Genomic DNA, 27,963 nt, shown 5'->3' on the forward strand with positions numbered 1-27,963 from the left:
CAGAGCAAAATTTGACTCTAATGAATTGCTACAATCTAGGCAAAAAGAAAAGGGAAAGAAGCCTTGGTTCTGCAGCATCAACAAAAACTTACATTATATAAATCACTGACTCAGGTATTCCAGACCTTCAATATTCTATGAGATGCAGCATCAACCAAAAGAAAAAATATTTTTATACGAAACTTTACCATTTTTAAGTGCAATGAACTACTCTGTCACTCAAAATGTATTCATAACATACTCAAACAGGTGAAACAGAAAAAACCTAATTGTATTCTCTCCAAGTTTATTTTAGCAAAATATGTTTTTGAAGATAGCAAGTTGTGGTAACTCGGGGATAAAACACATCACCCCAAGAAACTGAGTTATTTACCTTAAATATGCTAATGACATAAAAAGCCTGAAGTCATTGGTCCCTAATTCAACACAGAGTTAGGCATGGATCAATTTCTTTAACTTTAAACGAACTAAGTAAACATAAATGTAAAGATGATTGTGGTCGCTGTATAGAGCTAGATAGAGTGATATTAATACTTAATTGACTTGCCCACCCATAAATTCCCAGTTCATTTCAATTAAAATCTTTACTATCAAAGACATCAGACACATGCTACACTATAAGACTGTAGAGGACCCACTGCTGTCATTTAATATGTTATTTGATGTCATTTCTCTTTCAATCCACTTGGTGGCAGCAAAAACTGAATTTCTGCTCTTACCTGCACAGGATGTTCACTTCCTGTTCTAAGTTCTTCAAGCTGCTGTAACTGCCAAGGAGATAAACTGTATGGCTCTTCAGAAGGCCTGGACTCTGGAGGGTTTGTATGAAATTGTTCTGTAAGCCATCTCTGAGTCCTCTCTGAGGGTTGAATGGGAACCCCGCTCACAGCCTGCGGTCCCAAAGTTATATATCCTTGATGAAACACTTCGCAATTGGATGTGACAGGCTTGCTTTCAGGTAAGGCACTATAGGTCATATCTAAGGCATGTCTCCTGTTTGAGGGATCAAGAACACCCAAGTCTTCCTTGCTGCAACTTTCAAATTTGTATTTGCAGTCCAAGGTAGAATTTCTTTTTTTCCCAGTTTCTCTGTCCTCCATCTTGAGTAATTCCATGCTGTTGTGCAAACAGCTTGTCCCATTTATTCTTAATTGTGGTGACACAGTGCTGTCTCTTCCCAATTTATCCATGCTTGTCCTGCACTCTGCTGAATAAACACTCCCATCCTGGCTACAGGTAATGGGTGCACTGAGTTTAGACAAAGATGACCATTTCCTTACAGGCCTCAAGTCCTTCATGTCAAGAGAACTGTCCAGGATGCCCTGATGCCTGCTTGCAGCGGACCTCAAAAAGCTTGTACTCCATTTTGAACAGTCAGACTTCAGAGGTTCCCTATGCTGGGATAGTGAAGAGCTGGTATTAGACGGCATCACATGGGCAGTGGGAATCGAGACCAGTGAACGGCTGGGCTTAAATGACGAAGTACCACTTGAGGTGGAATGATCTGGAGAAAAAGATTTTCATCATGTGAGTGAACACAGTGCAAATAAGAATAGGTCAAAATTAAGCACCACAAAGAAATTAATGTGTTGACACAGATGAGATTATTTGAAGCATACATGGATTTTAATTCGTGAGACGCCTTTCTATATTGCAGTACACCAGGCACAGGCAACCTGTGGCCCTTCAGATTTGATAGACAGGAGCTCCCATCATCCCCTGCCATTTGCTGGCTAGAGCTGATGGGAGTCAGTCAAACAACATCTGCAGGGTCACAGGTTTTCTTATCCATGTAATATACTAACAGAATTTGCGGAAGAGATACAAGATGGAAAAACTATAGTTCACTATATACACTAAAACTACACAGGACTGAACTGATCTCTGAAATTTTCAGGAAGAGGCTGGAAAGTTGCATCAAATGTTTTGTTTTTTTCTTCCGCTCCTCATGCTTAAAGCATTCTAACGTAGAGGACTTGTAAGGGGGGAAAACCTCACATGCATGACCAACACAGACCCCCAACAAACACCTGCCTGGAAGAATCCTATTTGTATGTTTTAATGACCTTAATATGTAGCCATTTTCCCAAAACAATTCTGGGATAATATGGAAGTTACACTATATACTAATGAAGAAATAAAGGCTTATTAGTTTCCTATTTAGAATAGCCACTAGTAAATCACATGGTTTTGCTAATAAAATCACTGTACACCTTCAAACATATAGGTAGATAATATACTGGAACCAAATGTGCAATTGCACAAAAGAAAGGCACCTTTATTTATGCAAGGAGGTGGGATCCCCAATTTTGGACAGTTGTCCTTTGGTGTTGTGGCCCCCTGCAACATATGCCATGCTGCTCAAAAGAACCCCATAACTACCAGAATAGGCTTTGGCGGGGGTGTTCATGCAGAGAGATGTGGGAGGTAGAAAATCTGGCTGATGGAACAAGAAGTTACGATTCAAGCCTTTGTATACTGAAAAATAACGCAGTATATAGCAATGGTATATTGCTAGTGCCTTGCCTCTTCCATTCTGGCTCCATTCACCATCTGAAATATCAGTAGGCGTATAGAAAATGCCAATGTGCCAATGTTTCTAGACAGACAAGCAAGTTAAAATTAACAAAGGTGAGGCAGAGGTTACTGGAATCTGAGTAGCAGCTCTCCTATGCCTAGCAACTGCTGCTTTGCATCAAAGCCTGCAGACTACCAAAAATAAGCAGCTAATCCTGGCATTAGAATCTTAGCCTTTACAACGTCACGTGGCTCAACCTTCCCCCAAGCTGTTCACGTTGCTGTTACACGGGAGGCTTTTTAAAAAGTCTTACTATTTGTTCTTAATCATCGTGATCTGCTACAATTACAATGTATGGCTTTGGGGGAAAGAACAAAACAATTCCAAGACTTCTGAGTGCTCCATGCCATTATGGTTTTCAAGGAGAGTAATGCTTAGCAGAATTCAGGTAAATCATGTTAAAGGCAATTTAATCCTGTTCAGCAGCTCTCCGCTAATGGTGGCACAGAGGATCAGACACACAGATCTCAGGAAGGAGTGGGGAAGGTGTCATTAAATGTCATTAAAAAGCCATATTGTACACAATTGTGTTATGGAAGGTACAGTGTTCCAGAGACCAGACTGTACTTGACTTGCAAAAGTATGTTACTTCTCGCATTACATTTCATTGCCATCTCTCTTAACTACGATGGCCATAGTCCAAAGATGTCATTAAAAAGTTAAAATTGTTGAAGTATCTAGCTAGCACACTGAATCATATACAAATAAATGTACATACTCCAAAATGTTGACAGATCCTTTTTGAGGACTTTGAAACAAGTGGGCAATTCCTTTTATATTTATGACAACTTGCAAATTAATAAATAAAACTACATATCACAGTGAATGAAAGAATGACAATATTTAATACAGTGGTGCCTTGGTTTTCGAACGCCAAAAACCCGGAAGTAACTGCTTCGGTTTCTGAATGCACCTTGGAAGTCAAACAGGAAACGCGGCTTCCGCTGAGTGCAAGACCCTGAAGCCTAGCTGTCGGCTATTGAGTTTTGGTTTTCGAATGTTTCGGAAGTCGAACTGTCTTCCAGACCAGATTCCGTTCGAAAACCGAGGTACCACTGTATAATTCTGAAGCCATATTGCACACAATTGTGTTATGGAAGGCAAATGGTTAACAGTGCAATGCTATATAAATCTACTCAAAAGGCTGTAATCCTATGCCTGCAGCTGAAAAGCTGCGCACATTTACTTGGGAGTAAATCCAATTGAATTCAATAGGACTTACATCTGAGCAAAATACACACAGGATTGCACTGCAGAAAATGTACTGACACTGACTTCAGCTTAACACTGACACCTTCAGCTTCCTGTGGCTATTCCTGTAAGAGGAGTAACCATAGCAGTTTCACTCTGAATGCCAAACTATTCTGGTAGCTTTGCATGCAAACTGAAAGAAAAGGTCATCTTACAAGTTTCTTCTTAAATCAAGACTCTGGGAAAGGAAGGGTTGTGCTTCTGTGTCTCTTACATGGTACTGGGCTCTTTCAGGGTCCAAGGTCCTGAAATCTTTACTGATGATCATCATTTCCACCAATTAAGCAGGGTGAAACATGGAATGTTAATCTTTAATTAAAGTTTTAGTTGATTAACCACAGTGATTAATCAATTAAAGCTAGCATCTTGTGCTCCTAGTTTATAGCATAGGGACACCAGCAGTCAAATCTTGTCTGTTGAAACAAATAATATAAGGTGGTTTACCACGTGCATTGTTCAGAAGTTCTGTTACCAGGTTATTGCCATCTATTCAGCCATAATTACATGAATGCCCCTGGGAAAAGAATGAGTACATAAATGCACACTTGGCTGGTTGCATTCTAACTGAACTGTATACACAGCAAGACAGTGAAACCATTTTTACTCAAGGAGTTGTCTGCCAACTTGTTTCAAATAGAAAAAAATAACTTGTAGACAGTGATAAATATTTGCTTGCAGATTTTATTTTTCTTCCGTTGCAAAACAGTCTTGTCCCAAACCCTGAGACTGGGTGTGGGTTCCTTTTTAACTTGTGCCATTGCTTTTCAGCGGGTGGAATTAAAGTTTCACTTGGAGAAGATGCACTAAAATTAAGCAGCATGACCAAGGGCTCATCCACACAGCCACTTGTCCTGTGGCTTGAGCAGCTTTTCACTTGGCCCACGCTTTCTGCTCCTTTCCTGGGAAAATCCACTCTTTTGCTCTAAATTGGAACAAACGACAATCCACAGAAAACCCAAAATGCTGTTTGCAGTGACCGAGTGCTAGAGAGCGGTTTTCCCCAGGGAAAAGCAGCAGGACAAGAGGAAGTGTGGATAGGCTCTAAGTTGGGTCCATTTTAAACAGTACAAGCTCTCTTGTGTTTCCACAACCGTAAGAAAAAACAGTGTAATGTGATGGCAACTTTTATAGGCTACAAAACGCCAAAGCAGCTGCCATGGTACTGTGCTGCACTTCTTCAGCCTAGGAAACAACACAGCACCATGGTAGGACCTGTTCCTACCATGGTGCTGTGTTCCTACCATAATTCATTTGTTCATCCCACACTTTTCAACACATTTTCCTATCACTTTCCAAACTGCAAAAACTCTGGGTGTTGTTGTTGTTGCTTAAAGTGGATATGTTGCATCAGGATGCAAGCCTCGTTTTCCAATGTGCCTGAATCCCTCCCGTGAAACACTGACAGTCTGAATGAACCCTAACCTACTTGCTTGGCTAAAATGACAGCTTGCATAGCATAAGCACTGCTCTGTTGGATCAGATGAATGCTTCCAGGGAGTTCACAATCAGCCCTCCTCTGTTGTCTGTCCCCCAGCAATTAGGATTTCAGAGGCATATTGCCTCTGAACATGTAAGTCTAATTATCTTCTATTTTTGACTCCTTTTAACTTCTGCGTGAACCTTGCAACAAAAGCAGCAGTGAACTCTTTCAAAACATGGGAGAAATTTACAAGAGCAAGAAATATAATATTGCAATTAGCCTAGCTGTACGATTTCTACAAACCCTTGTGGCTGTGGTCCTGAAATTCCTCAATTTTACGATTTGCATTGTTTGTCTACAATGTGATTTACAATTCTATGTGTCTCAGCCAGGATTTAACGCCAGTTCTTTTGGCCCCTATTCATCTTCTCCTCTAAGGAGATATCTTTGCACATCACTACCACACACGTGGTCACAGTTTTGGTAGTGATCACATGTGGGGTACCTAGAATCAAAAGGAGGTGCTCAGAACCCCATTCTACAGCACTGTGACAAATGGTACACAGAACCATAGTTGGGAATGCGAGCTACTTCATCCTGTGCAATGTATACTTCTGCACATGTAGAACCTGATATATAAAAGATGTAAAAGAATGATTCAGAACTAGAAACCAGCTTCCATACACAGTGCTTCCTTGCTAGATCAAGACAACTATATTCTCTGAAACAGCTGATAAATCTTGCAAAGGTTGAGGGAATTTGTCTGGGGTTATAGTTCATTGCAGTTCTAATTTTGCATTATCAAGAAACAGTTAAGACTTCAAGAGCAGAATGAAGACAAGCTTAATAAATTACTAGAAACAATGCAACCCATTGTTTTGCTGGTATGATGCAATTGAAAGTACCATATTTTTCCGTGTATAAGACTAGGTTTTTTCCCTAAAAAATAATATCAAAAATTAGGGGGAGGAGTCTTCTACATGGATAGTGCCGAGGGTGGACTGGAGACAATCTGAGTCCCCCAAAATAGGGGGCGTCTTATACATGGGGGATGGACGTGGGTGGCGCTGTGGTCTAAACCACAGAGCCTAGGGCTTGCTGATCAGAAGGTCGGCGGTTTGAATCCCCGCGACGGGGTGAGCTCCCGTTGCTCGGTCCTAGCTCCTGCCAACCTAGCAAAATTCGAAAGCATGTCAAAGTGCAAACAGATAAATAGGTACCTCTCCGGCGGGAAGGTAAACGGCATTTCCGTGCGCTGCTCTGGTTCATCAAAAGCGGCTTAGTCATGCTGGCCACATGACCCAGAAGCTGTACGCGAGCTCCCTAGGCCAGTAAAGTGAGATGAGCGCCACAACCCCAGAGTCATTCGTGACTGAACCTAATGGTCAGGGGTCCCTTTACCTTTTATACATGGGGGCGTCTTATAGATGGAAAAATATGGTATTTTACTATATCCGCTTTTATTTTCACTGAAATTCCTACTGCCTATAGATACAGTCAGGTCACACAGCAAGACTGATCAGAAAATACTGGGGCCAAAATCAGCAGAACAGAGCTTTATTGGGTATGAGTCCACAACAGCCCAGCTGCACATTCCCCAACAATCCATTCCATATGCTTATGGGGGGTTTTTAGGTGCCTATTGCCTTTTTTTCTTTTTGAAATTTAGAATACACTGATATAATCTCCCCACACCCCTAGAGCCACATGGGCTGTCAATCTTATTTAGAAATGTGAATTCAAAATTGAGAACTTTCACCATTGCTTTGGTAGCAATTCCATTAAATTCCAAGTTGCAATGACATAATAATATTGTGTTGACTACTTCAACAGCTGGAATAACAACACAAAAGGAACATCCAGATGTAGCATGAGAACAGCTGACAATCCACTCATGAAGCCAAAGAAACATTTTTTATTCTGAATTTATAAAGCTTTTGTGTTCTAGGAATATGAGAATAACAAAGCCCTTCATGTGAGATTAGCTTCGACTTTCAGCTCAGGTTGTTCAAACCCCTTCAGTATGTTTAATTTTTTTAAAGAGTTACTTAAATTAAGTGAGGGGAGAATGAAGGGTAAAACAATGTATTTGGGCAGTTTGCCAGTAAGTGTACCACATAGCTGATGAGCCAGCAAAAGGATCCACAGCCATGGATGAATTGTGCCTCACAGCAAGACAGAATGTCATTTGAGAGCAGAATAAGGAGGTGTCAGGAAACTAGTAAATGAGGTGGTTGTGTGGGTGACATGTTTATTCAGATTTATACTGAGAGCATCACCTCTTACACTGGTGGAAAAGGGCCACATTAAATCAGTTTTAAACTACTTTTAACCTTGCCTACTCTCCCCCACATCTGCCATCCAACTCCCGTACTATGTGGGACCATTATTTACCGTATTTTTCGCTCCATAAGACACACTTTTTTCCTCCTAAAAAGTAAGGGGAAATGTCTGTGCGTCTTGTGGAGCGAATGTGTGGTCCCTGGAGCCAAATTGCCCGTTGGGTCACCCCAAATTCACCATCAGATCACATAGCATGTTCATGGCTACAGCCTGCACCAAAAAAAAATCACCCACCCACTGTTGTGTTGAGGCCACAATGGCGCAAAAACGTGGTTACAAAACACGGATCCACATGGATCCTCAGGATTTTTGCATTGGTCACCCCAAATTCACCATCAGATCACATGTCTGTGGCCACAGCATGAACCACAAAAATCATACATCATTCAGAATTTTTTTTTCTTGTTTTCCTCCTCTAAAAACTAGGTGCGTCTTATGGTCAGGTGCGTCTTATGGAGCGAAAAATACGCTAACTATGGGATTATTCTCACACTACTTTTCATTTGTGATGCTGTTACTCTACTGCACCACCAATCTATCATTAGGGAACAGTTCAAACCACAAAACTATTCACCATGTGAATTACTGCAGGATATGTGTTGTATTTCTCTCTCTCAAACTCATTTGGAGGAAAAATGCAGCTACCTAGTCCAGATGAATTGCATTTAGGACAACTTCTGAAGTATAATGCTGATTATTCTAGAACTTTCCATTTACCTCACATACCCATATAAAATGACCTGGGCTTGGAGATCAAGGAGGGGAAACAAGATCCTAGTATACTAAATAAAGCATCTCGTGCACGTCCATGCAGAGCAGAGGGCCCTCAGAGGGGTCAGATGTTCGGGGGGGGGGGCCGCCAGGGACCGGCTGTTTTTTTGTTTGAGCTTATAACTTTATTCTAACAAGACTCCTGCCCTGGGCCTCAGACAAACTCTGCACAGGTCTGATCTCATGACTATTACAATGAATTTTTGAAAACAAAGATTCAAGGCAGACTGGATGCTTCCAGAAATGAGTTTATTGTGGCACCAGTGTTGCTAATGCACAGGTTTTTTGCCATGTTGACAAAGTGTTGTCATTATCCAAATGCCTAACCGTACTTATTTTACATTTAATGAATATTTCTACTTACGACAGAAAACCCAGTAAGTAAAATGGCCCATTATTTATTCTGTCAAAACTGGTGTAGAAGCTTGTTGAAACATTTATTTGATTTGTGGGTGGTTTGTCACGTGTCACTTTGGTGGGTGGTCTCTGACACCCCTTCTATTTTCTCTTCACCTGAGCACAACCTAGTCATTTTATTTCTGGCAACCTAAAGATTACAAGCAAGCCTATTTCCACCAGTTGCCACATGCTGAATACACATCCAAATGTTAATGACCCAGTTAGGAGTTGTTGTTCTCTGAAGATGTCCACAAAATACACGAGGATAATTATCACACAGATTGTAGTAACAATACATACAGCAGCGTTTGGCTAACAACAGCAACAGCAAAAGACTTGTTGTGGCTTTTCTTTGGGGGGGGATGCATGGCTGATTTGTTAATGGTTATGGGGTACTTTTAACTGGAGGGAGCATATTGTCCCCCCAACACATTCCTGACAAATCAAACAGAGCAATATAGCTATGATACTTATGCAAGATCTCAGTATTATTATTTTTTAAAGGCCAGGTAGAAATGGATATGCCCCCCCCCAAAAAAAAATTCCATTTTGCCTATGGTGAAACACAATTAAGGGCTGGTAACATATGTTCTTGTAGCTCCTGCACACTTTCAATGGGATTCTTTTCTAAAGCTGGTTTCATATGGGTACAGAAATGTCTGTGCACATGCTCAGAGTGGAAAGGTCAGTGAAGCGCAAAAGACAAGTTACTGAGGGGGAAAGACAAAACACACCAGAGCACAGATCTATTCAACCAAGCTCCGCCCACTGGTGTGAATGGCAAAAGGATGAATAATAATGAATATGCACAAATGAAGAAATGGAATGTGTAGAAGCATATTTGTGCATGCATCCAAACCAGATATGAATAATCCATATGCAGTATCAAGTCCCCATGTGAAAGCACCCCTAGTACCAAAAAAAGTGTAGGATTACTTGAACAACTAAGGCAGACACATTATTCTTGAATTTAACACGATGCCTAGATAAACCACAAGTTCTTACACCCCCTCTTCTTCTGACATAACTGAAAACCTTTACTTGTTTTTGTTTAACTACAGCTTACTGTGTCATCCAAACCAACCGTTAACACCCAGGTATTATTGTGACTGATGTCAACTATGGCTTGTTTGAAACAAGCCAACTCAAAGCCAAGATGGAAATTCCAAAATTCTTAGGCAGTGTGCTCACTGTTGTATGTTTCCTGGTGTGAAACCATATATTTTAGGGCACAGGATAAAAAGTAATTGCCTATAAAGCCAGATGGTAAACTGAAATCCCAATATTATTTATACACCTTTATTATGGGTGGCAGTATAACCTGACATTTTCATTTGATTAAAATACTGGCAATAAAACTTAAAATCAAGGCTGCAAGCTCCAAAGGCTACACAAGAGTCTAATCTTCTATAAGTTTCTACAACACATTGCCTGTCTATTTCCCCCTAGATAATGAAATTTAATGGGTCTGTTTTATCCTTCATATACCCATATGTTTTCATACTGCTGATGATATAACTTCCCAGAGGTTCTTTTTATTTTTCCTCTCCAGCGATATAGAGACTTACATTCTTATTAAAAGTTGTTATGAAACAGCAATATTGTTCTTCACCACCCAAGCATTGCTTAACATTATACAAGATACAATGAAGGCCAGGAACAACCATCTCTGCCAAATAAACCCTTCCAGAATGCCCAATGTTTCGCTAAAACATCAGTTCCTAAGAAAGGCTAGGAACAGAGACAGCAGCCTGGACAAAGTTAAGCATCAGATTTTACTAAAAGCAATGTATTAAATATAACTGTACATATACACAGCACTTTAAATGGAAACTGTTACTTTTTTGGTAATTCTACAGTTCACAAATTTAATGGAAAGTGTACTATTTGTTAGCAATTCCAGAAAAAAACCTGTCTAAACGGACACAAAGAGGTTACTAATGAAAGCTTTCTTGACTTTCATTAGTGCTTGACCTAATACTACTCTGTTTTAGAGGGGAAACATATATATATTAGCCATAGGCAGAGGCCTAGCGCAGAACAATATAGGGACACTGTGTGCCATCACACGCGTTGGGCCCCTCAATGTTCTTTGTAGGATGGCGCCTGTAATAGCATTCTTAATCTTCGTCGCATTCAGCAGAAGTCAGTTATATGTGTTCACCTACCCTCCTGATGTTTTCCTCTGAGTCAGGAATGAGACATAGATATAAGCCAGCACAATTTTCAATATGGCTGCATCAGAGGAAAAGGACACAGTAAATCACACTCCATCAGATCAGCTGGGGCTAACTGCCATTTTGCCTCCTGTCTCATAACTGTATCTGCTATGGCCATTCTAGCTAGATAAGATCTAGTATATAACTTTAAGAATTGGTTTGGTTTTCTCTTCCTTCACCATTATTTTTGTCCTTTGCATTGTGTCTATTTGACTGCACGTCTGGACTTGCTTGTTTTAAAATCTATTTACAGCAATCAGATTTTTTAAAAGCTTGTTATAAATTAATTTATTAATTTATTATTATTATTATTATTAAAATCCTGTGTGTTTTTCCTACCCTCTACTGTTAAGTTCACCAATAGCCTCAAACATCACATATATCACATATCCTACATTTCTGATACATGCTGAACAACATTCGCCAGCCTCACATGAGAGCTCTGTTGCTGGATGACCGCTTTAGACTGCAGGTATGGGTTTTAATCAGGTACCCCGAAACTCAGCCTTCCAGATGTTTTGGGACCACAACTCCCATCATCCCTAGCTAACAGGATCAGTGGTCAGGGGTGATGGGAATTGTAGTCCCAAACATCTGGAGGGCTGAGTTTGGGGATGCCTGGATTAAATGTTTGAATGCTCCCCACATCTTAAAAAACAGAAACTTAAAAAAACTCTCTTGCATAGTCAAACTAGCACACCAGGGTTCTAGCCTATGCTAGCCTTTCCTTGACATGATGGTTCTGAATGCTCAAAATGTGAGATAATTCAAGCCTTCTATCCCATTCGGTCTGAGAAGCTGCTGACCATGTTTAAAGTGCCTCCATTGAAAGAAGTGAGGCAGGTAACAAATCAGGCAGAAAGCCTATTCAGTAGTGGTACACTATTAGTAATGCAACATTATTCCCAAAAAGTTATGTCTAATGCCATCCTTGGGGTCTTATCAGCGCCAAGTGAGGACTTTTCTGTTCACTCAGGTTGTTATTTTTAGATAACTCATGAAGTCTGGTCTCAGTTTTTATATCTTTATTTAACTTTGGGACTGTGGAAAGTTTATATTATTGTTTACTTTGTATCTATATTAGCTTTATTTATATACCTTATGCTTTATTTTTATTCTTTTATTCTTCTATACTATAAGCTAACAAGAGAATACAGTGGTACCTCGGGTTAAGAACTCAATTTGTTCTGGAGGTCCGTTCTTAACCTGAAACTGTTCTTAACCTGAAGCACCACTTTAGCTAATGGGGCCTCCTGCTGCCGCCAGACTGCCGGAGCACAATTTCTGTTCTCATCCTGAAGCAAAGTTCTTAACCCGAGGTACTATTTCTGGGTTAGCGGAGTCTGTAACCCGAAGCGCTTGTAACCTGAAGTGTCTGTAACCCGAGGTACCACTGTACTATCTTCAAATGTTATTACTAGTAATAAAATTAAATTTCATGCCATTATTTTTTAAGGAAAGTGAGAGTGGTGAAGTTCTCATGGAGTACAAAACTAAACATATTTACTCAGAGGTAAGTCTCACAGAGCTCAACAGGGCTTGCTTCCTAGTAATTATGCATTTCCTTAGGACAGGCATCCCTAAAACTAATTTTGAGTTTGGTGCGTCTTAACAGAAATCAACTTGGTAAGCTATAAATACATAAGCAGCTACAGAACAAAGGAGAGAAAATATCAAATACAAATACAAAACCACCTACTCAGATAACCTATCCAGAGGTACTTAAATGTATTCAGCCTCCTGCACCAAGTTCACTAAAATAAGCTATTTCAGGCTATACTGACATTAATGATTTAAAGTGTTCTGGACCCCTAGGGGAAGGGGAAGGACAAGATAGAAAACATACAGGGAGCTATTTTGCGCACTGCAGCTTCTTATGTGTTTTTATGTGTCACCTAATAGTAACAGCAAATCCCATTTGCAATGGTATCTGACCAGAGCAATGCTACTGGGATGAAATGTGAAACCTAGCACGTGCGCACCGATACACATCAACACACACAGATACACAAACACACCCACACCCTAGTGATTTTTAGAAGCCTCACAGACAGTGTTTTATATCATCAATCAGGAAGAGAGGTATGTGGGTACTGAGTCTCAAGGTTTTGTTACGGCAACAAAAGAGTATGAAAGCGGGTTGCTAAACCAAACTAAGAAGCTTACAGAAAGAAGGACTGAGATTTTAAAGTACCAAATTGTTGGTAGAAATGTAAATATATTTAGGTTATATATTTAAGAGAAATAACTATTCTATAGGTAAATATGGAAAGTTTTTTAAAAAAACTATTCTGATGTTTATGCTGTTAGCAATACACGTGTGCACATACACACATTTTCCTTCAGTTTGAGCACACACTTCCATTAAAAATAAAATAAGCTAGTATAAGACTGTTATGTTCATAAACAGAGAGAGCCTGTAACACTTCCGATGCCAGTGTGTTTCAGGTGAAATACATTAATTATTGTCTCCATGAAGTACCACAAAGTGTGCTTATATATACTGTGTGTGTGTGTGTGTGTGTGTGTGAGAGAGAGAGAGAGAGAGAGAGAGAGAGAGAGAGAGAGAGCGAGCGAGCGCACACATTACATTTTTCTTCTTTGGTGGATTCAAGGTAGCATATCTAAGCTCTCAGCCTTTCATCCAGACACTGATTGGACCAAGACCTGCTTAGTTTCAGGGCAGCTGATTGCATATATACAGGGGCAGGCAGAAGGCAGATTGCCATCCACAGGTAGATTAGCAAGTGTGTATTACTCCCAATAATTTAAGAATGGCAATAGAAAAAGGCTCCTTCCTCCCTCAAACTTGATTTCTGACTCGAGGAAAGCTGTCAAGAAACTAGGGTCAGATGTCTGTATGACTGGAATGTGAGTTCAGTTCCAGTACTGAAAACTAATTCCTCAGCTGAGCATAGAATTAGTTTCCTGCTCAGAGATAAACTGTTTCTTAATTCTGAGGACATATCTGTCCCCCTGACCCACTACTGTGCAACTGATTCTGAGTGGTAGACCTCAGGAATCTACTAAAAAACAAAGCAGACTCGACAAGCCTGAAATTTGCAAGTCTTTTACCTAAATGTAGCATGACTGTACCATCTGTACTGCACTGACGCTGGGCTAGTACTGAGGTAGAATTCCTCAAAATAAGGGAACAATTTTAATTTGATATTTGAAAACAGTAAATAAAGTAATCGAGATCAAGAATATTCAGCTCTAATCTGGGACTTGTTTCTGTTGCCACTTACACTAATGAATTGCTGGAACTAGTAATAATTTGCCTCCACACACTGATGAAACATTCACAGAGCATCAAGCATCTCCTTAAAATGCTGAAACCTTTATTTATTTATTTTTAAGCAATTAACATAATAAAACATACGAAGTGAATAAGCACTGAAAGTGCTGACCACTTAGAAGCTTTGCTGCAGAGGACAAGAAAACAAGTCATAGCTGGTTTTGCCAATCTTGTTATAAAACTATGTAAATCCAATTTCAACTCAAATTTTATTAGGAGAACATTAGCTGACATCAAGAATTCCACTGCTTTATATAGCCTAGTGTCTGGACTTGGACAGTGTAAGAATTTTAACCCAGTGATGACTAGTGGATAATGACCCTCTGCAGTTGTAAGGGTGACGACTATAAAGTGCTCCACACATCAAGAACTGTACTATGAACATGTCAAAACCGACACCTTATCTTATTGAAATGCCTTCAAATGAAATATCCAGCTGTCATGAGTCTCGCAGTGTCATAGGGATCAGGTTTGAATGGGTAAACCCTGGCACAGGAGGGGCGAGAGAGAGGTGGGAGGAAAGGTTAAATACTGTATTTTTCGCTCTATAGGACGCATTTCACCCCCCCCCCCAAAAAAAAAATTAAGGGGAAATGTGTGTGCGTCTTATGGAGCGAATGCAGGCTCCTTGGCTTCAGTGATAGCAACGCAAAGCCTCCAAAGTGCAGAGGGAGCGCTCCCTCCATGCTCCAGAAGCTTCGCGCTGCTTTCACTGAAGCCTGGAGAGCGAGAGGGGTTGGTGCGCCCCTTCAGCGAAGCATCGGGAGAAATGGAAGGGGCTCCATTTCTCCTGCTGCTTCGCTGAAGGGACACTGAACAGAGAGGGGGGAATTTTTCCCCCCCTTGTTTTCCCCCTCTAAAACAAGGTGCGTCCTATGGTCTGGTGCGTCCTATAGAGCGAAAAATACGGTAGTTAAAAATTGGGCTGGAGGAGTAGGGAGACCTCCCCTTTCTGCCCCAACTTCAGAAGGAGGAGCAAGGATGCCACTTCCCCTTCCTGCAGAATGTAGGATTGGGGGCGGGGGATAGGGAGGCTAGAAGCCGAGGCAAAAGATGAAACACAAGGCAACAGCGACTAAGCAGGAGCCAGAACAGGAGGGTGCAGTCTTGTTGCCTAGAACCAGGTGCCACCTTCACAGATGGGTGCAGAGCCACCAACCCCAAAGGAGCATGTGTTTGCAATGCCAACATTCCTGCAAAGTGAATACTGTGGGTGAGTATGCCATGCAGGGTTAGAAACTCAAGATATATAAGTTCATCACCAAATGCCACCTTAAACCTAGGTTACGGTCATAGAATCACAGAACTGTAGAGGTGACAGGTACCCCTAAGGGTCATCTAGTCCAACCCCCTGCAATGCTGGAATCAACGGAACGTCTAGGAACCTTATTGCGGGAGTGTATCATCATCTTCTCTATACCACTTTATAAATAAAAAAATCTCAAAGCGGTTTACAACACATTAAAAAAATCAAATTAAAAAAAATCCAGAATAAAACAAATTCAAGCTTCTAAGAAAATATTTCAGATCCTTCTTCGACATTTTGCTTTCCCCATATTTATTTACCTTCTTAATTTATATAGCTGCTCCATAGCAGAAGTATTCTAGGGAGCCAGTGTGGTGGTGTGGTTGGACTAGGACCTTGGAGATCAGGGTTCAAATCCCCAGTCATGAAGCTCACTGGGATGGGAGCCTGGACACCAGCTCTGCGTTTAGTTATGCTCATTTCCCCTCCTTTTATTGAGTGAATGGCTTCCAACGAGGTAACATCATTAGCATTCATCCTTCCAATTGAAGCTTAATTAATTATATACTTAATTAATGGTTCTTCCCACTGCTAAAATTCTGATATATCACTAGAGGCACATATGCCAAACAACCCAAAGGCCTTGATATGAAACAAAAGCAGCAACATATTTCGTTACTAGATTGCAGTCACTTTTGAATTCCACAGAGTTAAAAACACAATTAAGAGGAAATGATAAAGAGCATAAAGTCAGAAGAGGCTGTTAATGAGAAGAGGTGCAGAAAGGAAAGAAGCAATGAATTTCAAGTAGTTTTTCAAAAAATCTTGTCCTGTAGGTCTCCAATCAAAGGGAGGGTGCTAATAATCACATTTCTATGTGGTTTTCAGTTCTCTTAATGCAGCTCCTTACATAAAGTACAGTGGTACCTCAGGTTACATACGCTTCAGGTTACATACGCTTCAGGTTACAAACTCCGCTAACCCAGAAATATTATCTCGGGTTAAGAACTTTGCTTCAGGATGAGAACAGAAATCATGCAGCAGCGACACAGCGGCAGCAGGAGACCCCATTAGCTAAAGTGGTGCTTCAGGTTAAGAACCATTTCAGGTTAAGAACGGACCTCCAGAACGAATTAAGTTCTTAACCCGAGGTAACACTGTACAGAGAAGAGATAACATATCTGCCATATATGTTAAAGTTATCAACTATTACCCTGAACTATCCACTGGTGTACACAAGTGTGGATTTAATATCTAGAGGCAACAACAGAACACTGAGAGAAACAAACCTTTATACATAAAAATGGGTTTAACACGCTGCTCTTTATTTCATTCATGAGAGCTTTCCCCCAGTCTGCAGAGTAAATACACCTGCAGACCACACAAAACAGGCAGGCAGCTACCATGCAATAGGTTATACAGATTTTTAAATTGACAGTTATTTCTGTGCTCTTGTAAAAGTGTGTTTCTGCTGACCTTCTCTAATCTATGTTCCAAATTGCTTTCAGTGGGATGCTAGGCTTTATTTAATAGCCAGAGCCCAAGGACCATGGAAACCAAAGCAAAAAATTGTTAGTCTCCTGATGAAGAACTTTTTTTTTTTTTTAATAAATTTTTATTAGGGGTTTTTACAAAATAAAGTACAGAAATAAACAACCTTTCTTTTATCTCAACAAAGTTTCATAACTTCTTTGGACTTCCTCACATCTCCCGCTGCCATTTTCATCATCATAAATTTTTCCCAGCAATTTATCATCTAATTTGCAAATTTTATAACCACTCATTTAAATATAATCCTCTGTAAATTAGTTTCTCTTAATCTCACTTTACATCCCATTTCGATCCGATTTTGTGGTGGCCAATTATTTATGATCAAACATCCTACTTAACTTTCCGCCAAATCACAATATTTTTGTAAATAAATCTTAAATTTCCTCCAATCTTCTTCAACCCTCTCTTCTCCCAGGTCTCGAATTCTGCCAGTCATCTCGGCCAGTTGCATATAGTCCATCAGCTGCATCTGCCATTCTTCCAGAGTGGGTAGATCTTGAGTTTTCCACTTCTTGGCGATAAGTATCCTTGCTGCTGCTGTTGCGTACAAAAAGAATGTTCGGTCCTTCTTTGGCACCATCTGGCCGACAATGCCCAGGAGGAAGGCCTCTGGTTTCTTAAGGAAGGTATACTTAAATACCTTTTTCAGCTCATTATATATCATTTCCCAGAAGACCTTCACCCTGGGACAAGTCCACCAGAGGTGAAAGAATGTTCCTTCATTTTCCTTACATTTCCAGCATTTGTTGTCTGGCACATGGCATATTTTGGCTAGTTTAACTGGGGTCATGTACCACCTATAAATCATTTTCATTACATTTTCCTTCAGAGCATTACATGCCGTGAAGTTCATCCCCGTGGTCCACAACCTTTCCCAATCCTCAAACATAATATTATGCCCAATATCCTGTGCCCACTTTATCATGGCCGACTTAACCATTTCATCTTGTGTATTCCATTTCAACAGCAAGTTATACATTCTTGAAAGTACTTTAGTCTTAGGTTCTAACAATTCTGTTTCCAACTTCGATTTCTCCACCTGGAATCCTAACTTTTTATCCTTTTTAAAAATTTCTTGAATCTGAGCGTAATGTAACCAGTCTCGCACTTTATCTTTCATTTTTTCCAAACTCTGCAATTTCCAATTGTTACCCTCTTTCTCTATTATTTCCCAATATTTCGGCCATTTGGCCTCCATATTGGGTCTTTTTCGGGCCTTAGCCTCCAGAGGTGATAGCCATCTTGGAGTTTTATTTTCCAATAGGTCTTTGTATTTTGTCCAGACATTAAACACTGCTTTCCTGACAATATGGTTCTTAAAGGCCTTATTGATCTTAACTTTGTCATACCATAAGTATGCATGCCAGCCAAATGCATTGTTAAAACCTTCTAAATCTAACACATCAGTGTCCTCTAGAAGTAGCCAGTCTTTTAGCCAGCAGAAAGCTGCGGCTTCGTAGTACAACCTTAAGTCTGGCAGGGCAAAGCCCCCTCTTTCTTTCGCATCAGTTAATATCTTAAACTTAATTCTGGGCTTTTTGCCCTGCCAGACAAATTTAGAAATATCTCTCTGCCACTTCCTGAAGCACTCCGTCTTATCCACAATTTGCAATGTTTGAAATAAAAACAACATCTTAGGCAATACATTCATCTTAATAGCAGCAATTCGGCCTAACAAAGAAAGCTTCAATTTTGACCAACTGTCCAAGTCTCTCTTAATTTCAGACCAACATTTTTCATAATTATCCTTAAATAGACTCAGATTTTTTGCTGTTATGTTTACCCCTAGGTACTTTACTTTTTTAACCACAGTTAGTTCTGTTTCTCTCTGAAACCGTTCTGACTCTGCATCTGTCAAGTTTTTTCCCAACACCTTAGTTTTCTGTTTGTTTAGTTTAAAGCCCGCTACCCGACCAAAGTCCTGAATCAATTGTAACACTCTTTTTGTACTAGATTCTGGCTCTTGCAATGTCAAAACAAGGTCATCTGCAAAAGCTTTAAGTTTATATTGTTTCACTCCGATCTGAATCCCTTGCACCAACCGGTCCCCTCTAATCAAGTTCAAGAGCACCTCCAGGACAGAAATAAACAGCAAGGGGGAAATCGGGCAGCCTTGTCGTGTCCCTTTTTCAATCTTAAACTCTTCTGTAACCACATTGTTAACTATCAGTTTTGCCTTTTGTTCTGAGTAAATCGCGTCAATCCCATTTTCAAAACCCCGCCCCACTCCCATTTCTTTTAAATTCCCCTTCATAAATTTCCAAGAAATATTATCAAAGGCCTTCTCCGCGTCTATAAAAATTAGAACTGCTTTAGTGTTAATATTTGTTTGCAAGAGTTCCAAAATGTCAATAATGTTCCTTGTATTAGCAAATAAATGTCTTCCTGGGAGAAAGCCTGCCTGGTCTTTATGAATTATCTCATTTAAAACTCTTTTGAATCTTCCTGCCAAAACGTCAACAAATATTTTGTAATCCACATTTAAAAGGGAAATGGGGCGGTAGTTCTTAAGTTGTGTCTTTTCAGTTTCTGATTTTGGTATCAATGTGATGAAAGCTTCCTTCCACGATTCAGGCGCCTTCTTTCCCTCCATAATTTCATTGCTGACCTCCAGCAGTGGTTGAATCAAATAGTCACTTAATGTCTTATAGTACTTGGAGGTCAAGCCATCTGGCCCTGGAGACTTGCCCAACTTCATATTCTGAATGGCCTGTTCTATCTCTAGTCGTGTTATTTTACTATTCAGGAGTGATCTATTTTCTTGTGATAGTTTTTTAAGTCCATTTTTCTCCAAAAATTTTGCAATCTCTTCCTCCTTTTGTGGCCCTTGAGTGTATAATTTCTTGAAATATTTCTGGACACATTTTCTAATTTCCACCGGGTTCTGAATATTCCTTCCTTCTATTTCCAAATTTGTTACTATGTTCAGCTTTTGTCTCTTCTTCAACTGCCAAGCCAGCAGTTTCCCACATTTATTAGCCGATTCAAATGTTTTTTGTTTCATTGATTTAATCTTCCATTCTATTTCCTGATTTATCAGTTTGGAGTATTGTGCCTGATGAAGTTTAATTTCTCTCAAAATCGGCTGTGACTTCGGGTTTACTCTTAGTTTCTTCTCTAACTCTTTAATTTTCCCCAAAATCTTGTCCTTTTTCTCATTTTGTAGTCTTTTCTTTATGGCGTTCTGTTGTATCAAGAACCCTCTCATCACAGCTTTGCTTGCGTCCCAGATTGTTCTTTTTTCCACAGCAGTGTTCAAATTTATCTCAAAATAGTCCTTTATTGTTTTTTGGGCCTTCTTGATAATCTCCTGATCTCTAAACAAGTTGTCATTCATCTTCCATCTAAAGGAGCCGGTTGGTAATAATGTCATGTCCATTTTCAACGCGTTATGATCGGAGCAGGTCTTTGGGCAGATTTCCACTTTCTTCACCTTAGGAGCCAGACCTCTAGAAATCCATATTTGGTCAATTCTTGTCCAAGTCAGTTGGGCTTCAGAGAAAAATGTTCCTTCTTTCCCTAAGGGGTTCTTTGTCCTCCATATATCAATCCAGTCCATGTTGTCTGTCATTTCAAAAAAGGTCTTTGGTAGTCTGCCTTCTTTAGTAACCTTTTGGCTTTGTGACCTATCCATGTTTGTAGAAACGATCCCATTCATATCTCCCATCATAATGATGTTATCATAGTCCAGATAATCCAGCATAATCTCATGCAACTTCTTGTAGAATTCTGATTTCCCTTCATTTGGAGCGTAGATTCCTAATATCAAAATTTTCTCTCCTTGGTGCTGTATTTCAATTGCCAAAATTCTTCCATGTTCATCTTTAAATAGAAATTTTGGTGAGAGGCTCTCCTTTGCATATATCACCACTCCTCTCTTCTTAACTAAATCCGAAGATATAAATTCTTGGCCTATCCTTTTATTTACCAATATTTTTCTGTGGAGCCTAGTCACATGTGTTTCTTGTAAACAAGTAATGTCTAGTTGCTCCTTTTTTAATAAGTGAAAGATTTTCTTCCTTTTTTCCGGGCTGTTGCAGCCATTTATATTCCAACTTAAAAGTTGCAGAGACATCCTGGATAGATCTGTTTAGTTTCCTTGGGATGGTATTTTGTTCTGTGAGTCTTCAGGGTTCTGAGGTACAGGCACCTGTGGTGGTTCAGACCCTGAGGGTAGTTCAAGTCCTTTATGAAGGTCCTCACCGTAGGCAGTCAAAAACTTATCCCTATCTTCCAAAGTTCTAATTTTGATCTTCTTCCCTCTAAAGGTAAAAGATAGTCCTTGGGGAAAGTCCCACCTAAAGATGATTGAGTTGCTTCTCAGCAGTTTTACTAAGTCCAAATATTCAGATCTAAGATCCAACAGCTGTTTAGGAATGTCCTTAAAAATCTCAATTCTTTTGTCCGAAATGTTCAAAGAGCTTCCGTAGTGCAGGCCCAAAATCTTGTCCCTTTCCTCCTTTGATCTCAACGTAATCAAACAGTCTCTGGGCCTTTCTCTCTTTGTAAGTCTTCCAAGTCTGAAGGCTGACACAATTTTAAAATCTTCCTCCTCTAAACCCCAGAACTTGGAGAATTCTTTGGTCAGAAACTCAGCTAGATTACCTTCTTCCACTTCTGGTATCGATCTTATCCTTAAATTAATCTCCCTGTTCCGAAGTTCCAACATAGAGAGATAGGTCTGATGTTCTCCGACCTGCTTACTGAGCGGCCTTACTTCTTTTTCCAACTCTCCCACTCTTTGGCTGGTCTCTTCGGCCAGTTTCTGATTTTCACCTGCAGCCTCCTTCAGTTGTCCGATTGCTTGTGCATTCTGTGCAACTTGCCCAGATAATTTGTTTAAAGTTTCTGTATTAAGGTCAATTTTCGCAGTTTGTTGGTCAACTTTCCTCTCCAAAGACTCCAATTTCTCAAGAATTCTCTCTAATACAGAACCAGATCCTCCTGAGGCCATCTCTTCTAGTTGTAAATCCTCAGTTTCTTCCTCCCCTGCCTGTGACAGGGAGGTAACTTTTTCCTCCGAGGGCAAAGTGGGCACAGATGATCTGCGTGCTTGTGAGGCTGCAGTTACGGTTGTCAGAGTTGTTTGTCTGGTTCTTAATCCCTTTCTTTTTGCGCCACTCATTCCAAAAATATCTAGCAGTCAAGGTCAAGCTGAATTATTCCCATGGGAAAGCTACGGCCCAGATGGTAGCAATCAAACAGAGGGCCGGGAAATAGAAAGTAAAACAATGTTTTTGTTGTAAGTCCTCAATCCTCTAGGGGGAGCATAAAATGTCCTAGGAAGAAGAGTCCATTCCACATACAAAATCTAAACCAATTCTTAGGGATCTTCACAAAAGTAGTTTTAGCAGAGTTGGTTTTAGGTTTGCCACAATATTTCAAGTTGTGCTTACTGGAGTTCCAAAATGCAAGAACGTAACCATTCTGAACTCCCTCAGACTGTCTCCAAGTTTAAATAGAATGTGTCCAAATTTGCAGTCTGACAGTTCTACTGCTCAGGCAGTTCTGACACCTGGGCTTCTTAAACAGAATTGTAATCCACAAAGAAAGGAATATATAAGTCCTAATAAAAGTCCAAAAATCAATTGCTTACAGTCTTTAAAAGGAAAAGTAATTTCTGCGGGTGCTCAATCTGAGCTGTCAAAAGTTCTCTCTATGCCTCCACTCCTCCTGCTCTTTGCTTTAAAAATCAATGGCTGCGGAGGACGGACTTCCTTTTCCTCGTCTCTCCGCTTTCAGCTTATTTTCAATATTTTAGTCCCGAAATTTAGTAAAGTCCTCAATTACTCACGGGTTGTTACGTTTTGGAATCTTGTGTTGAAGGAAGAAAGGTCGGCGCTCACCGGCAACGGCAACGCGGCTTCGCTCCGCTGAATGCGCATAGACCCACAGCGCCGCTACCCCCTCTGCGATCCGGAGCCCCTTACGGGGTTCCCTCAACGTTTCGGGGGTAGCTCCTGGCGCCCGCCGGGTCCCGAGACCGCAGGCTTCCGCTGCCTGCGGTTTTCCAGAATGGGTCTCCGCTTCGCCGTAGCGGACGACCCTTTTCCAGCGTAGCTTCCCTCTCCCGGTTAGGAAAGGGCAGCCATTACCGTTCGCGCCGCCTCCGGAAGTCTCCTGATGAAGAACTTGACCTTTGCTTAGCAAGAAGAGATCAGTTCCCCCTCCCTCATCTGACCCTCGGAATAAAGGCAGTCACTTTAACACTTTGGTTCAATGTATGAAATATTGCAGGAACCACCCTCAAGTGCATAAACTATTATTATGTATAATCAAAATTGCTCAAAATACAAAATAAAATTCACATTCGCCAAACACTTGCCATCTGTTCTGATCTGTCCACAGAAGTTTCCACTTCTTGTAGAAAATTTTAAATAATACAAATCCCTAATATGGTTCTCATTGACAAGGTGTGATCATGTGTTAAAAGCATTCCTATTTGCTCTGACGTGTGTACTCTAAAAACTGGGCACTGGTTTTAAGACTGGAAATCCCCCCCCCCCACAACGAAACTGTAATGACCCAGTATAACCCTGATCTCCTAATGAATTTACTGTCAAGTTAAGATCACAAAAACTGCAAGTTCATTAGCTGTAAGTGCAGAAAGCCAATGGATTATCCTAAGGATTAGAAGCTTTTTTCACTTGAGGGGTGTTCCAACTTCAGAAAACTGTGAAATTAAGCTTGCTGCATTAAGGTGCCTGGAGTTGTTGTAACCGTAAACCTTCAATTACATCAACTACTCTTCCAGTGAGACGCCACCTAACTAGTTTGTTGTAGAGACAACTGTAGTGACAAATAAATATTTAGTCAATACCAGTGACATGGCTTTGTAAACACTAAACAAAGTGTGGGCAGTCCTACATGATCTAGACTTTGGAAACAAAATTAGGACATTTAATAGGACTGCCTGATTAATATTCTGGTACTATGTGGCAAACCTTGAGTCTAAAGTAAAGTGGGCCTTACCTTATTATACGCTAGCCCTGGGATTCTACAGCTTCACATCCAAGCTGCGAACTGGGCATGGGTATTAAATGTTCCTGCTCAACTAGGCTTGCTCAACCATAGCAACTATTTTAGTGGGCCTTCTGAATATTATCTATTATAACTCTCCCAGACATTGCTGGCTGCAAAATTTATTAGTGGCAAACCAAAAGGATCAGTGACATCACAACTCACATGCACTGAGTATTGGGGGGTGGGCATATACTGAGCGTTGAAGAGCCCTGCATGAGACATCAAGCCAAATGAGTGGCCGAGACTTTTGTGCTCATCTACTTCCACTCAAAGAGAGCATTTATCAGAAGGGCAAGTTTGACATGAGGGTTTTTTGGGATGTTTTCAATGACAAAAGCGTAAACCCAATTTTCATGGGGACCTTAAGCACATGTTAAATATCCTTCACTGAAATTTGTTGTGACATAACGAATTTGTTAGTCTTTAAGGTGTCACAACTCTATTGTTTTTACTTAACTCAGTGGAACTTCAAAGTACTTAACTTCGGCTGAGGCATGCCCAAATTTGAGGCCCTTTATTGTCCATGCCTCACATCAAGTATATGGAGAAGAACAAATCTATGTATTTCTTTTTATTTCTATTTTACATTTAGACACAGAAAAGGAAGATTTTCCAAGAGGCACAAATGAATGCTGGGTGTCCAACCCAACCTGATCAATCTCTCTGTTTTCAAAATCTCCCACTAAACTGTCAATATTTGATTAGGCTTATAGCAAGTCAAATTATTTTCTATTTCTCTTTTATGCCTTAAAAAAATGCCTTGGTAGCCTTAAATATGGCACGCAGACATACATTTGTATAATTCTCTTTAATGCTCCGTTACTTAGCAACACTTAAAAGCAATGCAAGAAATGGGAGGCATCTATAAATTCAATCTAATCCAAAATGAGCAGGTTGGTCTACAAAGACATTTTTGATTTACAGCCAGCTCATTTTCCAACTAATTGCAGTCTTCTGTTACAGAATCCTAGAGACTTGCGGTCTCCAACCTAAAAATCAATACAATATGCTGCCAGGAGAATCGTCTCCTGAACCAAGTGCATTAGCTGGAAGGAAGAAATCTGGCTACAAGCTTTTTGCTTTTCTCCATGGAATTCCACCCGACATCAGGATACTCTACTTTCCTGCTCTCACATCATTCATCTGCCTTCTTACCATCTTACCTTGCTACTATCATTCAAACTATACCGGCCAATTACAGTTTGAGCACTTAATGCCACTAGATAACTAACATATTATGTAACCACTAGTAGATAATCATATACCCTTTGAACAGATCAGAGAAACTTTTATTAGGGAAACTTCCTACCAGCTCTCTCAAATCATCCTGTGAACTCCAAAAACCAGAGCCATCTTGATCAGGGCTCCTTAATCAACAGTTCTATAATATTTTTTTCCACGGGGATCCACAGTAATTATCATGTTTAGTCTTGATCAAACTCTTCCAAAAATAGTTCAATAGTTTACAATATATTTAGTTGTGAAACTGCGACTAAGGGACAGTGACTTGTCCAAAGCATAGTCCTTGGCTAAAGCAGGCAGGATTTGAAACCAGGATTCCATTCTCCATTCACATGCTTGCTTTTTGAATTGGAGAAGGGGTTGCTGGGAGTTAAGATCAGCATAAAGAAAATATTTCTGTTTTGGAGATGCATCTTAAGACATATGTTGCTTCTTTTGCAGTATTCCTCTTCGTTCAGCACCTCAGATTACCACAGGCAACACAACATCCATGCAAAATCTTTGTTTAAAAAATTCTCAACTCAGATAAATGATCTTTTATCATGCTATTTACACTTAATGGCAAAATGTGAGGACCCAATCAGCCAGCAAAGGACATTGCTTGTATTTTAAGAGTATCCGTACCATTATATAAAAACAAAGGTTTCTTGTAATTTTTAAGCACTTGAAATACTGACAAGATACTTGATAGAAACAAACTTTTTTCCATTAGCAGAGTAACTGTTGGCACGCCTCTCTGCAACTTTTGCTTTCACAAGGGAAGGGAGCGACTTAAGCTTCACTTCCTCTCCTGGCAGTTTAAACACTGCTTACATTGTTTTATGGTTTCCATGGGAAAACAAATCTCAAGCAAGACCCAATTCATGGTCTGGGAGTACTTGAGGCTGAAGTACACTCTTGAACCTAAGCAGGTGTGGATTTGATCAGAACTTTGGATGGGGGACCAGACTACTGGATGCCCCATGTAAGAGCAGGAATTAGTACATTAAAAAAGCAAGTAAGAAAACAAATCTCAAGCAACAAATTTAAGTGAAACCTTTTCCACATGTGGCCATCAACTGCAGATCATATAGTGTACCCTGGCATTTTTTTAAAAATGTAAGCAAGAACAACTGGGCCAACTGTAGTATGCACGAGAACAGAACTACTAGATGTCCAAGCCCTTGCTATGCAAGCACAGTGAGGAAACACAAAACACATCACATAAACATGCTTCCCATACACATTGGGCCAAGCTAGGAGCAGTAGTCTATAAGTTGCATCCACGCACTCATCACCAAGGGCTGCCTTCTGAGCTGTGCAAACATCAAAACTGAATATCAGAGGTTATTAGAAGCAGACAATAGGTATAGGGAAGGAAGAAGGGAAAACAGCACTGCACTCTGCCCACTCTATCCTGAAAGGCATTATTGCAATGGCACAAGGGCTGGGAGGCAACAGCAATAGCTCCCATACAAGTGACTCATTTCTCAACTTGGGCTGCCACAGAATCTGTGAGGAGACAGAGGATTCAGCCGAAAGCTTACAGCCTTTTATTCAATGGGTCCATGTCTCCTCACAGGCTCTATGCTAGTTCAAAGAGATGTAAGCATACAAGAAATATCAAAACAAAAAAATTCCTTCCAGTAGCACCTTCAAGGCTGTGTACACTGGTGTTTAATCCTTGAAACTACAGCAGCAAATGGGCTTATCAATCATTTATAAACACCTCTAATGCAGAACGTTTTACAGCCTTGCCTTTTCATTCATGAATATTTAATAAATCATGCCCTACAGAGAAAGGGGTCGTGTTAGGTATAGAGAGAGGTTTGAGGTCATTACTTAAAAAGGGCTCATGGACTAAACTCAAGCCAACATGGCCCAGTAATCGTAATGTGGTAATCTGTGAACTGCCCTGAGACCTCTGGGTATAGGGTGGTAAATAAATTCAATTAATAATAATAATCCTCATGATCCTCTCCATTCAACTCTTGTGAAGGTCAGGTAGATTGCACATTAAAGATACTACATACACTGTCAAGAGCAACCAAGCATTTGTGAATGAGTGTAGGTTGGACAGAGACAACTCTCCCTTGTCTCCAGCTCATGATTTCCAGATTCTACTTCCAGATTTTGACACTGTCCTCTGTGCAAGGCCATATGGGTACATATAAACACAGGTAAAATGTTCCTTATGCCACTACATACAGGAATGCTTACAAAGGAATTGTGGGAAATTAAAAGTCCAGGGGCACCAGTGTCATAATGAACTGGCAATAACTATAATGATACAGAAAACATCATAAATAAAGACTCATAATTTACGACTGGCATTTTATTTCACTGATTCCTTCCTTTCAGAACTGTTTGCCCTATTAGAAAGTATCATTTCATAGCATTCTTCTTGCATAAATGAAAGAAAACACAATAGACACTGGAACTGGTGGCATCCTGGGACAAGTCTGCTTTTATGAAAGGAGCTACTTCATTCCTTCCTGGCATATTCTGAAACTGCCAAGCAAGAGGAAGAACAGGATGGTGCAGAGAGAGAGAGAGAGGAGGGGTGAGAAGGGCAGCAGTGAAGAGGAAGAATTCTCCTCTCACTTAGCTGCTCTTCACACTTGAGCCAATCTTGGTAGATGT

At 40.3% G+C, this 27,963-nt stretch overlaps 1 protein-coding gene and 1 long non-coding RNA gene across 9 annotated transcripts in view; one reads left to right on the forward strand and one right to left on the reverse strand.

The window, feature by feature from the left end:
• Nucleotides 1–27,963, reverse strand: part of CEP85L (centrosomal protein 85L) — a 106,450-nt gene that overhangs the window by 57,022 nt on the left and 21,465 nt on the right. For all 8 annotated transcript variants that reach the window (XM_083731168.1, XM_083731171.1, XM_083731169.1 and 5 more), the window contains one exon: nucleotides 720–1,504. In XM_083731168.1, coding sequence (XP_083587294.1) covers nucleotides 720–1,504 — 785 coding nt within the window. The remainder of the gene's footprint in view (nucleotides 1–719; nucleotides 1,505–27,963) is intronic.
• LOC310841040 lies at nucleotides 819–26,011 on the forward strand. The gene is made up of 2 exons (XR_014562286.1): nucleotides 819–958; nucleotides 25,783–26,011. It is a non-coding gene; the product is annotated as an uncharacterized lncRNA (long non-coding RNA).

The sequence above is a fragment of the Podarcis gaigeae genome, assembly GCF_964106915.1.
Source record: "Podarcis gaigeae genome assembly, chromosome: 3".
Taxonomy (NCBI): domain Eukaryota; kingdom Metazoa; phylum Chordata; class Lepidosauria; order Squamata; family Lacertidae; genus Podarcis; species Podarcis gaigeae.